Source organism: Ursus maritimus, unplaced genomic scaffold (assembly GCF_017311325.1).
Source record: "Ursus maritimus isolate PB19 unplaced genomic scaffold, ASM1731132v1 scaffold_35, whole genome shotgun sequence".
NCBI lineage: Eukaryota > Metazoa > Chordata > Mammalia > Carnivora > Ursidae > Ursus > Ursus maritimus.
The window spans coordinates 1,539,491-1,553,816 of record NW_024426119.1 but is presented as its reverse complement, the minus strand read 5'-3'; the positions used below and the strand labels follow the sequence as shown (position 1 = coordinate 1,553,816).

Here is a 14,326-nt window from a genome sequence, read left to right as displayed (position 1 = left end):
CTTATAGTGAAACTAATAAGATCTCGAGTATGTAATTGTTTTCTTTCTCACAACGGCCAACTCCATAAGGAGGGAAAAACATAACGATTATCTCCAGCTTGACTCTGTCCCAGCTTGAACAGCGGGCAAAGGGCCCACATCTCCCAGTGGTACTGTTCGACCACTGCTACGGGCCAGGATACTGGTTGCTTACGGAGTCTTGCGGGGAATGGAGTGGAGGCAGGCTAGTGAGACACAGGTGTGGAACAGCTCCATGTGCTCTCAAAACGCACCACCCCAGGGCTGGCAGGTGGGATTCATCACTCTGGGATGTCTGTACATTAATTTGAGAACACTAATAAGGGAACACAGCTCCACATAAATAGTCTGGGAAACTATTTCCTAGGAAATGTCATCTGAGTCTTGAATGGGACAAAAAGGAATACTAGTACTGCAGCTAATCGTTAGGAGCTTTTTCGGGATCTTCTTTTTTTTTTTTTAACCATTCATTTGGGAAATAATAAAATATCAGCATTTTAAAAAAGTATTAGGACTTTCCACACATAAACTCTTGGTCCTTATTTTTTTGGTTAGAGGAAAGGGGCCAATATGAAGCACATAATCAACTTAGTTCACCATATGCGTAGTTTGAAGGTAATCCCCTTTCCTCCTATAGGGATTTCCAGTTGCTTTATAATTGTCAATCTCATGTTATTTTGTTTAATATCCCGCTTTCCACGTACAAAATGTTATATAAATTGAAAGATTCACCACCACACATTGATTTGGGGAATAAGTTCAAAAATTTATGTTTAAAAATGTGTTCTCTATTTGCTGTTCTTTGCAAACAAATGAACTTCAAATCTAAATATTGTCAAGAAGCAACTCAACATCTCATTGTCCTCTTGACAGACTCTGAAATGAAGCAGAAGAAATTAAATTCAAATATGTTTGAATGGAAGTTTCCAACCAACCTATCTTGCTGCCTTACAGACCCAGCTTAACAAGCTATACAAATGTTAGATGTGCTCTACGGGCACTTGCTCTGAGCAACGAAATAAGATGTGAGGCCATTTAGCAGTTAGGGGAATGAGAATTCAAGCAGAGATTTTCTACTTTTTGACTCCCTTCTGACCTAAAGAGCTAATGACTCACCTATGTCTGGTTCTTCTAATAAAACCTGAAAAATTACACAGACCTGTTAAGTATCCAGATCATAAGGTTGATGATCCCATTGAAAGACAAGACAGATATTCTAAAAATCTTCATTGAACCTAAGTATAGGTTTAGGCTCTATGTCTGTATGATTACTTGCTAGCTGTAGGGATGTTGGAGAAGGCTCTAACTTAGACCAGGGCTCTTCTGTAAGAAGAGCCTGTAAAATGGAACCTTCATCTTAAAGAAGGATCTGACATTGCACACACTGTTTCTCCCAGCATCAGTCTATAGCAAATACAGACAAGACCTGGTAGAGACAGACATTCTCCCTCTAAACACTCCAACCTTGTTTATCCAAGGTACTCACTATACTGCATCTGAGAAATGAATGTCACAGTACACAGATATCCAACTGGTAAGAATAAAATGTCACTTGTGCAAAATCCTGGGAATTCACAACCTGAGAATGGGCCAGGGGAGTTGGGCTCACCTTTTATCACTTATTTGTATTCTAGTCCAGTACAAAGGCTTCATGGGGCAACTCGGCTCAATGGCTGGCTTCCGAGGACATTGGCTAGAAGAAGGGCCAACTCCGAAGAAGAGTCCAGGAGGAGGTGGGGGTGCAAGTCCTGGAGGTGTTGGAGCAGGAGGAGGCCCCCCACTGGGGGGCAGAGCAGAAGAATTGGGAAGTGGTGGTGGAGGAGGCGGCAGAGGAGGCCCGGCACTTGGAGGCAGAGGAGGGGGTGGTGGGGGTGGTGGTCCAGCACTCACAGGTGGTGGCGGAGGTACTGGTGGCAAAGGTCCAAGTCCAGGTGGGAGGGGAGGAGGGGGAGGGGGAGGGATGACTGCTGGTAGGGGTGGTGCAGGAAGGGGAGGCGATGCCTTTTGCTGACTTGGTGAGAGGCCTTCCACAGACTGAAGTGGTACATGGGTGTCTTTGCTGTCATTTGGGGGAGAGAGCTGACTTAAAGAGGAGATATTCAGCTTTTTGGGTATTATCTGGTTACTTCTGATTGTCTTGCCTTCACCTTCACAGGGTTTGAGAAAAGTCTCTCTGTCTGTCTGGATGCACACATTTCTGTAGGTCTTTGGAGGACAGTCGTCACCAGTGGAGATACACGCATCTCTCATCTCTTCACGTCCTCCTCGCCATCGGTGTTCTGTCTCCCGTTTGAGAGTTTCAATGGTTTCTTCTAGTCTTGCCGTAACCACCGCGTGCTCCCCCCGGATGTGAAATATCTGGAGTTCAAACTGAGCCTGTAGAGATAGCAGTGGGAAAGCAAGTAAAGAATTTCTAAAAAAACAAATAACCAATATAAAAACTTCAATACCATCCCTGTGCCACCATAGCCCAGCCCACATCAACACAGGGAAACACAGAGACGTTGTTTAGGGGATCTGACAGGGTATAAATTTCACTTTATGAATTTTCCAAAGACTTAAACCGTTGGAGTAGAAGCATAATTTCATCCAGTCTGACCTCAAGGGTAATAATTATCATGGATTAAGGCCTACAGTAAAACTGTCCCCTAAGGACTTTCACCCATTTTGATATCAAAGGCAAAAAAAGTGTTTATAAAAATTTGACTATGCTTGAATATATCTTTTACTATTTTTGGTTTGGGTTTGGAAAAAGAAAACTGTAAGAAAAAAATGGAGACCCTTCTGGCTATCCTCACAGTTTCCCTTAGAATACCTCTTCTATGGGGTTTCTGGGCCAATGTAGCAGAAAGGAAAGGTGTGAGAAGAAGCTATCACACATGTGTATTTTCTAGAAGTTTCCGTATCAAAGCTGTCCCTGATCAATATTTGGGTTTCATAATTTTTCATAATATAGTAATAAATAAGCAATACAAATGCACAGAAAATGAGAATACTAAGATTTGCTATTTTTCTCTTCCACATACCCAGTATTTTAAACTGTATTTTTTAAGACATTTACCTTTTTATCTATTTCAATTTTTTAATTTAAATTCTAGTTAGTTAACTTATAGTTTAATATTGGTTTCAGGAGTAGAATTGAGTGATTCATCACTTACATATACTACCCAGTGCTCATTACAATAAGTGCCCTCCTTAATACCAATCACCCATTTAGCCCATCCCCTGCCCACCTCCCTCCATCAACCCTCAGTTTGTCCTCTGTAGTTAAGAGTCTCTTATGGTTTGCTTCCCTTTTTTTTTTCCCCTTCCCCCATGTTCATCTGTTTTGTTTCTTAAATGCCACATATCAGTGAAATCATATGGGTTTTGTCTTTCTCTGATTGACTTATTCCACTTAGCATAATACATTCTCGCCTCATCCATGTCTTTGCAAACGGCAGCATTTCATTCTTTTTGATGTCTGAGTAATATTCCACTGTAGATCTATACCACCTCTTCTTTATCCATTCATCTGTTAATGGACATCTGGGCTCTCTCCATAATTTGGCTATTGTTGATAATGTTGCTTTTATAAGCATTGGGGGGTATGCACCCCTTTGAATCAGTATTTTTATATCCTTTGGGTAAATGTCTAGTAGTACAATTCCCAGGTCTTAGGATAGTTCTATTTTTAACTTTTTGAGGAACACTCAAGCTGTTCTCCAGAGTGGCTGCACCAGTTTGCATTCCTACCAACAGCATAAGAGGGCTCCCCTTTCTCCACATCCTTGCCAACATCTGTTGTTTCCTGTATTAATTTGAGATGCCACAGGTGTGAGGTGGTATCTCATCGTGGTTTTGATTTGTGTTTCCCTGATGATCAGTGATGTGGAGCCTCTTTTCATGTGTCTGTTAGCCATCTAGATGTCTTCTTTGGAAAAATGTTTGTTCATGTCTTCTGCCCATTTCTTAGTTGGATTATTTATTTTGGGGGCATGTTGAGTTTCGTAATATATACATATATATCTCCCTTTATGAGATATGTCATTTGCAAATATCTTTTTCCATTCCATAGGTTGTCGTTTAGTTTTGTTGATTGTTTCCTTTGCTGTGCAGAAGCTTTCAATCTTGATGAAGTCCCAATAGTTCACTTTTGCTTTTGTTTCCCTTGTGTCCGGAGACATGTCTAGTGAGAAGTTGCAATGGCCGAGGTCAAAGAAGTTGCTACCTGTGTTCTCCTCTAGGATTTTGATAGATTCCTGTCTCACATTTAGGTCTTTCATCCATTTTGAATTTATTTTTGTGTATGGTGTAAGGAAATGTTCCAGTTTCATTCCCCTGCATGTTGCTGTCCAGTTTTCCCAACAGCATTTGTTGAAGAGACTATCTTTTTTCCATTGGATAGTCTTTCCTGCTTTGTCAAAGATTAATTGACCATAGACTTATAGATCCATTTCTGGGTTTTCTATTCTATTCCACTGATCTGTGTGTCTGTTTTTGCGCCAGTACCGTATTGTCTCGATGGCTACAGCTTTGTAATAGAGCTTGAAGTCCAGAATTTTGCTGCCTCTCAGCTTTGCTTTTCAAGAGTGCTTTGGCTAGTGAGGGTCTTTTGTGATTTCATAGAAATTTTAGGATTGTTTGTTCTAACTCTGTGAAAAATGTTGCTGGTATTTTGATAGGGATTGAATTAGATGTGTAGATTACTTTGGGTAATATATACATTTTAACAATATGTGTTCTTCCAATCCATGAGCATGGAATGTTTTTCTATTTCTGTGTGTCCTCTTCAGTTTCTTTTATTAGTGTTCTATAGTTTTCACAGTACAGATCTTTTAGCTCTTTGGTTAGGTTTATTCCTAGGTATCTTTTAGTTTTTGGTGCACTGGTAAATGGGAAGGACATTCACCTTTTTAACACTTACCTTTTTAGTTATTTCAATGCCTCGAGTCTATGATTTTACACTTATTAGCACAGAGCTGACAAGCTCTCAGTCATTAACTAGTCTGTTTCCCAGCCTTCAAAGCCATTTAGCCTATTTTGATTAACTGGGAAGCAGTCAAATTTATGATGTTATTAGAATTTCCAGAATCCAGTTTCACGATAATTAAATATTTCTGGTGACCTTATTTAATTTCTGCCTTTCTCATCAGATTATACATTCCATGAGATAGAATCAGGGAGGGTACCTGCCTTCAGCTCTGTAGCCCAGCAGCTAGCATGACAAGTATCAGATAGATAAAACCACAGCAACAGTTCTATCCAGTTATTGTTCTATGGGCCTTTCTGATGGCTAACAAAACTCTCTTCATTATAATTTCAGCCCACAAATATCTAGAACACCTAAGTGTATAAAAGCACAGATCCATTTTGCATTGAAAAAGTAAAGAAATACTTGTAATGACCTCAGCAGAAAAGGTAAAGACATGTGAAGATTCTCTACATTCATTAAGACAACTTACAACTTTTTCCCTTATGAACCAACCCCCAAATAACTATGGTCAGTAGAACTAGAGGCAAGGCTTTTCTAAAGTTGATTTTCTCACATGAAACATGGCAGCCTGATGCAACTCTGAAAAAAAAAAAAAAAACAGGCAGAATCTAGACACTATCTATTTCATGTATAACGCAGATGGTTAGACACCTGAGCTCTGGATTCATACTACCTGGTCCGCATCCCAGCTTAGCCACTTGCTAGCTTTACAACCTTGGGCAAGGAACTTTGTGTCTTCAAGTCTGAGTTTCCTCATGTGTAAAATGAGGATGATGGTGAGCCAGCTTTACGGTTTTTAGAAAGGTACATGACATCTGAATAGATGTTACTCTTAGGTACTGTTGCTAATGATAATATCAGAAGAAAAGACTAACAGATTTCCAAATAATGCCACCTTTGTGGAATGATGGGCACAAAACCAGGAAAAGCTTTAGCAAGTCTGGACAAACAAGGAAGTACAAATACAAAAGTTTACCCAATCTTTCAGGAGTTCTACTACCAAATGCCTGAAAATAATTTCAAGCTCCATTCAACTATGTGATCAAGATAATCTGTGTTTCAACGTTCTGCCCGTTGCCATCTCCCCCTCCCTCCCCTGCTTACTTCTACCTACAGCCCAGCCCTGATTTCCACAGAATCGCTTGCCAGCATGTCAATTTCATCACAGTGACTAGTTCAGTTCTGCCACAACAAACTACCTCTGGCTTGTTGTTCCCAACTAACTTTCTTCCAAGAAGGTTAAGAGTCAAATAACATTGATGAGCCAATAATTTTCTTCAATTTTCAACTTCTTAATAATAGGAAAAAATTGCAAAGACATGTTCCACAGAGAAACTTTCCCTTTATCACATGACTGACCTGTACCTACAGCAAACACCTTGGTCCCGTCCCACCCCCTCCCCGTCCACCTCTTAACCAATGATCTTCTGAAGCCACTGAAGAATTTTTTAATAATTGTTTTGGTAACTCTGTAAAGCATTTGCTTAGTGCAGTGGGTAGAGCATAAATTGGGCAGGTTATTTAACCGCTCTGGAGCTCAGTGTTCTTATAAGAAAATGGGGACACTCACACATTCCACCTCTTAAGGCAGTTGAGAAGTAGATGAGTTAATACACATAAAACAACATATAGAGGAGTGTTAGGACATGGTAGGTGCCACATAAGTCTGCTACCATTATTACTGTCTCTTTGCTGCTGTCCCGGAGGCCAGTGGCCACACCACCTTGCTTGCTTTCAGCTCCCCACACCAAGCTCTATCCATCTAAAGGAAAAAAAAAAGATATCTTTTTTTTTTTTAAGAGAGAGAGAGAACATGTGAGTGGGGGGAGGGCATGCAGAGGGAGAGGGAGAATCTCAAACAGACTCCCCACTGAGCAGGGAGCCTGACGTGGGGCTCAATCTCACGACCCTGAGATCATGACCTGAGCTGAAACTAAGAGTCAGATGCTTGACCAATGATCCACCCAGGCGCCCCTAAAGATACCTTCTTTAATCTGTTCTGTTGCCCTTTCTTTCTCACTTTCTCTTCTTCACAGCAGAATTTTTGGGAAAAAAAAGCACACGACTCCCACTTGATCTATTTTCTCATCCATTCTCCTTTCAACCAGTTATAATTGGCTTCTGTCCCTGGCCCCCACCCCCAACTCATTGAAATCGTGCGATTTGAGCGTGACATTTGGTCAGCACTTTGCAGTGATCTTGCCCTCTAGGCTGCATTGTTAGCATTGACTGTTAGAGTTAGAGATGCCTTGAAATTCTCCCTGCTTCCCTGAACTCCTGATGTACTTTCTCTACCCACCCCCAATTTCCTCCCATTTCTCAGCTCTCTCCAGTCAATCTGTGGACTCCTCTCCCTTCATTCATCCTTAGATGTTGTTCCCCAGGCACCTTGCTTTGCCATGTTACCCTCCTCACACTACACAATCTCTCTGGACCATCTTGTGTACTCAGATGGCACAGCAACACTCATCTATTATACACTGCTATTTCCAAAGTGGCACCTTAAAGCCATAATTCCAACCATCCTCCTGACTGATCTATTTACCTGCGTGTTTAATCAGCCACCTCAAACTCAACGTGTCTGAACTCATCATGAACTCGTCACTGCCAAACCTCAATTTGTTCCTCCTCTGAAATTCCTTTCTCCAGTTAATGGTATCATCATCTTCCCAGTCATCACATTCAGAAACCTGGATGTCATACTGAATTTCTTGGTTTCTCTCTCTCATTCCCGACATATTATTTATCAACAAGCCTCACTGATTCCTCTGATTCATTTCCTTCCTTCCACACCCAATGCCTCAACTTTTCAGTGGGTCCTCTTTATCTAGACGATGGCAACAGCCACCTAATTTTCCTGATCGCAGTTTAGCCATACTGGTTCCAGGAGAATTTTTTAATAAATGCAGATTTTTATTCTTTAATATCTCTTCAATAATTGGCCATTCCTTACAGACTGACACTGAACCTTTTTAGCATGGACACTCTGAAGTCTCCTTTGATCTGTTTTCTGTCAACTTTCTCCGCTTTTGGCTCCTGCCTCTTCCCCAGATTGGCTCTGGATTCCACTCTTGCATAGCATCTGCCTCTCCCGGGACCATGCTTATTCATGCATCTGGGCCTTCACAAATGCTATCTTCTCTCAACACCCCTTCTCTCCTGCAAATGCTCAAAGTAAGGGGACAGATCACTAAGCACAGATTCCGTGAATGGCTTCCTCACAATCTGTACCCGCTGATACGAAAATTCCCAAATAAGAAAGAAATACTGAATTGCCATGTACTCCATACCAATATGCTGGGATGATAATAAGAAACCCTCTGACCACAGATTCAAATGGCCCAAATAGACAACTTATCTTTGCCCTTCCCAGTTCACAACCCCTTCTGATTTTGGCTTGGTTGTGGCTCAGAAGCTCAGCACGGCATAGTAATTCAAAATGATTGAAGTGGTAAGTACTTTATTCATTCTGCATCCGTCCATATACTATCAATTAGTTCAAGTTGTACCTAGGTCTATAACAAATGAAGCATCTCAAATTCACACATACTATGAATTGAGCCTTTGGCAAAGCTAGTTTTTAACCCTGTTTTCCTCTCCACTTTCTGTTAAGTGCCCCTTCCACTTTGCACATGGAAGTTATGTGCTGTTTCCTCTCCTTTACCTAGCGCCACAGCTAGAAGGACTGCTAGTGACTTCGTGAATCAAACCCAGAGGAGAACTTTCAGTCAGATAATCAGATAATCAAATCCTCATTATTTTTTAATATCCTTCACATTACCACTGCTCAGGTACTCCCTCCTGGACAAAGTTTGCCTAAGTCCCTGGGAATCTTCATGAAATGTCAAGACCAGTTCCTTCCAGCCAAAATCACGGAGGAGGCTGGATCAAGGGAACGTAATGCTTTTGAACCCTGGTGACTCTCTCTTCAGGCTCCTTTACTTTCACATTGAATATGATACTTATACACAGGAGACAAAATAGTTGTAAACCTTCCATTTATTCCTAGTTAAATGATCTTTAGGTCATATGAAGCACTAGGACTCTCCCCCTCCCTGCCAAAACTCTGTTTTACTGCATTCATCCCAGTATCTCATTTGAAAGGAGACAGGTGCTGAGGGTTGACATCTTTCCAGTCTTCCTTAAGTTTTATCTACCAGGTGCCATCCGTGTTCTATGCACCTTCCTTTATTCATAACTTGATTGCTTCTACTGCTTTTATTTTTAAGTGCATCCTCTTCCCATTTGCAATAGCCTAGTGATCTATTTCCACCTCCTTCTCAGAAGGATTCAAATTCACAATCCTTAAGAGAACAATCCCAATTGAACCATTCTGTTTTAATCTTCCTTTTCCACACTGGCACTACTTTCAGCTGTCTAATGTCATGCTTCTCAGCCTGCTCCCCATTAGAAACACTTAGAGAGCTCTGTAAAAAATACTGATGGGCAGAACCAGCCTCAGAGATCTGAGATGGTGTCCTTGCACTGATACCCTTAAAGCTCGCCAAGGGATTCCACAGGGTATCCAAAGTTGAAATCAACAGCCACTGTCCTGAATCTTTACTCTGCTCCAAGCACAGCTGAGACAGTATCATACCACGATATCAGTGGATTCTTTTTGGCAATGACTTACACTTGGGTCATTTCAGAATGGCCAAAGGAACATGTGTTATTTGAAAAAGCCCCTTCCTGATTCTGATATGTTCCCATAAGTGGAATACCCCTTCATTACCTACATTGAAAATAGTTATTCTACCCAGCAGATAAATTCACATTCTTTCCATGATACCTCACAGCTCCTGAAAACCTGGCCTCTGCTAACTTTTCCAGATACTTCTCTATACTTTCCCTGTGCTGCACCACTACAGAATCAGCATATGTTTAACTCCCACATTTTTGTGCATTTACACATGCTATTTGCACTACTTAAAACACCTTTTCTCTCCATTTCCACCTAGCAAAAGCCCTAAAGGAAAATTCAGTCAAGTTCAGCTGAACCTTCTGGCTTAAACTTTCCTTGACTCTTCCTGACAAAAATTTTTCTTTGACATTGTTGCCAAAGAACTTGCTAGGTTCACGTCACATTATAGTCATTTATGCTTATCTTCTTTGTAAATCTAAAAGCTCCAGGCAGTTGGGGACCGTGCATTATTCATGTTTGAACTTCCAGAACATTGCACATTGCTTGGCTACTTAGTGATCCAAAAATGCTTATGGAATTGAATTATTCCCCTAGTTTTAAATATCAAGACTTCCTGGGGCGCCTGGGTGGCACAGCGGTTAAGCGTCTGCCTTCGGCTCAGGGCGTGATCCCGGCGTTATGGGATCGAGCCCCACATCAGGCTCCTCCGCTATGAGCCTGCTTCTTCCTCTCCCACTCCCCCTGCTTGTGTTCCCTCTCTCGCTGGCTGTCTCTCTGTCAAATAAATAAATAAAATCTTTAAAAAAAAAAAAAAAAGACTTCCTTGTGCCTCTGTATTACCCACCCAACTAGACTTGCAGCTTCAAAAGAATTTTTACAGAGAGGTACATGTGGTCACTCCCTCTTTGACAGTCCCATACACAACATAAACCAGGAGATTTCATAGTTGTCATTGCCTACAAAATTCAAATAAAACATCCAGGGGTTTTGGGTTGTTTTTTTTTTTAAGTGTGGGTATTTCTAAAAGTTGGCATTCATTTAATTTTAACAATTCAAAATATTGTAGATTAGTGTGCTTTCCACAATAGCTTAAAGGCTGTTCCCATAAGTATAATAAATATAATAAACTACGCAGTAGAATCGAACCACATTTGTGATTTTAATCTGATTAGGGACTGGACTCTAGGCAGCTCCCCCAGCCTCCTGAGGGGCTGGTCCTTCCTTCCCCTTACCAAATCCTCATTATTTTTTAATATCCTTCACATTACCACTGCTCAGAGATATCATCGAAGGAACACACTGTACTGAAACCCAAGCAACAGAGGGAGACTTTTGCTTGTCTGGTCCCCACAAACACGTCTGTCAAAAAGAACGTGGAAAAGTGCCTGCTGATGAAAGACATCATGATGGTGCCAAGCAATGTGGAAAAATCATCTGCTAGCATTTTGTTGTTCTAAACAACCTCTCCCAGTGGTGCTGCCAGGGCCAGTAAAAATTCAGGTTATCTGCTGTACAACTTGAGTCAGTCAACTTTTTCCAGGGACTCTTCCAAATTCTACATTCGAGCCGGGGGCAAGCTAGAATATTCCCAGGGACGGCACACAAGCGCAATGAAGCTTCACCACCTCAGAGAAGTGCAGTCTGAGCAGATGGAAGGAAAGAAAGGCGGACTCAAGGGCATCAAGCACCTCAGAGGGATGGAACTGGGGCCTCACAGAGTGAGGTGAAGCGAGAAGACCGTGGTTCTATCGCTTTGAATGTGGGCATCCTGGCTTTCCTGTTCTGTTTTTGAAGGCCGCTCAAAGGCTTCAAAAATTCCCTGTGTAATTGACTTACACTTGTTACTATAAAAACAAGCCTCTATTAATAAAAAGAATGGCACTGGGCTTGATAAAATTCCCAGAACTTAACAATAGCTGGTTTTAATCAACTATTATCAATAATTTTTTTGTTCTTATCAGAAATAAATCACATCATGTTACAACTAAGAGGCCATCTCAGGGACACTCAGAAACATGAGGCACATCTGATACATCAGTGTAATTAGAACTCGCTAGGAGGAATAAATAAAGAAACTGGACAGGAAAAGGAGTAAAGAGCAATCAAAAGATAAAATCGCACTTAAGTTGACTTGGGAGTAAAACCCGACACATGCAAGTCTGTCGAGTACAAAGTTAAATGACACACGTGTAAAAATGGTGCTATCTCCAGGAATCATCTGCCCTGCTGATGCTCAGTCAAGATAGTGCGAGAAAAGGAACCAACGTAAAGTAAGTGTGCTAGACCCCATGCGAGGTGCCTTAAATTTAATCCTCGCAGCTCTGTAAGGCAGACATTCTGGGGGAAGTGTTAACTTCTCTAAGACCCCATGCCTGGAAAATGGTGACAAAGAAACTTAAATCTGGCCGATATTAAGTGCACANTCTTTCCTCTTTATCATTTTGAATTGATAGCTGAAATATTAGTACTTCTTAATAATGTTTAAAATTGAAAAATAGCTGACACACAATGTTATGTTAGTTTCAGGTGTGCAACACAGTGATTCGACAACACTGTATGTTATGCTGTGTTCACACAAATGTGTAGCTGCTGTCACCATACAATGCTTATTACAATACCACTGAGTATATTCCCTATGCCATATCTTTCACCCTTCTGATTTGTTTATTCTGTTACTGGAAGCCTGTACTCCTCTTTACCCACTTTACCCATCCCCCCGAATCCCTTCCTTCTGGTAACCACAGGTTTGTTCTCTATATTTATGGGTCTATTTTATTTTTGTTTTGTTTTTTAGATTTCACATATAAATAAAAATCATATGGTATTTGTCTTTCTCTGACTTACTTCACTTAGCATAATACCTTCTAGGTCCATCTATGTTGTCACAAATCCCAAGGTCTAGGTATTTTTTATGGCTGAGTAATATTTCAGTGTGTGTGGGTGTGGGTGTGGGTGTGGGTGTATCACATCTTCTTTATCCATTCATCTGTTGATGGACACTTGGGATGCTTCCATATCTCGGCTATTTAAGTAATGTTGCAATAAACATAGGAGCATACATATCTTTTCAAATTAGTAGTTTTGTTTTTTTTCTGGTATTTCTATTTTTAATTTTCTGAGGAAACTCCATACTGTTTTCCAATTTACATTCCTGCCAACAGTGCACAAGGGTTCCTTTTTGTCCACATCCTCACCAACACTGGTTTCTTGTCTTTTTGATTCTAGTCATTCTGACTGGTGTGAGGTGACAGCTCATTGTGGTTTTGATTTGCTTTGCCCTGATGATGAGCAACTTTTCATGTGTCTGTTGGCTACCTGGGAAAATGTCTATTCAGGTCTTCTGTCCATTTTTAAGTCAGATTATTTGGGGTTTTTTTTGGTGTTGAGTTGTGTAAGTTTTTTATATATATATTTTTTATATTAACCCTTATTGTATAGATCATTTGCAAATATCTTCTCTCACACAGTAGGTTGCCTTTTCTTTTTATTGATTGTTTCCTTCACTGTGCAGAAGATTTTATTTTATTATAATCCCAATGGGGTATTTTTGCTTTTGTTCTCCTTGCCTGAGGAGTCATATCTAGAAAAGTGTGGCTAAGGTCGATGTCCAAGAGATTATTGTCTATGTTTTCTTTAAGAAGTTTTATGGTTTCATGTCTCACATTTAGGTCTTTAACCCATTTTGAATTTATTTTTGTATTTGTTATAAGAAAGTGGTCCATAATAATTATGACTAACAACATTACACACTATCTATGGCTTATAATGCATTTGTATTACATTCATGTTTATAATCATGGCAACGACCTCTGCCAAGGCTGGTGCTGTACGTGTTTTCCAGATGAAGACGGGCATAGAGACAGTAAGTAAATTGCCACTGAGATAGGCTCAAATTCAGACCTTTTCACTTAAGAACTTTTCCCACCTTATCCCAGATCCTCAGTTATTAGTAATCCTTCCATTCAATACTCTGAAATCAGAATTTCAACACAAAAATAGAGATACTTTCTGACAGAAGATGCTTTCTTTAAAACATTTGCCCTCCACCCTTCTGGAAAAGAACTGGAGTCACTGAGTAAATAATAGATCTGAAGAGTTTGTGTTTTGGTTCCTAGGTAAGTGGAGAGGAAAGCCCTGGCTCGGGGTCAAAAGACCTGGATTCTGCTCCTAGTTATTTCAGTCATTAGCTCCTTGGACTTCCAAAATTTTTTACCTCCTGTAATCCTCATTTTATTCATATCCAAAATGAGAGATCTAAAATACTTAGTAAGTTTTCCTTTAGTTCTAAAATGTTAATGCTAATAATTTTCATACCCAAGACTTCACCGTCTCTCTTCCTCTCAAAACCTCCTAGAATACAGCTCTGCCCATGAAAGCTCGACAAAGATTTAAAGCACAATATTAACTAAGCCATATAAAAACAGAGTGCCAACTCTCCTTATTAATGCAAATGTGCACACGAGGCCAAACAGACTCATTAAGGTGCTCTGACACACCAGTAGCTCAGTTTGCTGTTATGATAAAGCCATGGATTATTTTTGCAATCTGCTAGTTATTATGAGGATTCAGGAATATACTTCAGACATAAATATAACCACGGATCATCATCCAGCGAAGTAGTGGGGAAGTAAAACAGAAAAAATTTTGAAATCTGGACTGAGGTTCCTACCTGGGAAACAAAACAAAACAAA

General features: G+C 40.4%; 1 protein-coding gene across 2 annotated transcripts in view; it reads right to left on the bottom strand.

The window, feature by feature from the left end:
* Positions 1–14,326, bottom strand: part of FMN1 (formin 1) — a 372,175-nt gene that overhangs the window by 184,541 nt on the left and 173,308 nt on the right. For both annotated transcript variants that reach the window (XM_040620429.1, XM_008702285.2), the window contains one exon: positions 1,628–2,394. In XM_040620429.1, the coding sequence (XP_040476363.1) occupies positions 1,628–2,394 (767 nt within the window). The remainder of the gene's footprint in view (positions 1–1,627; positions 2,395–14,326) is intronic.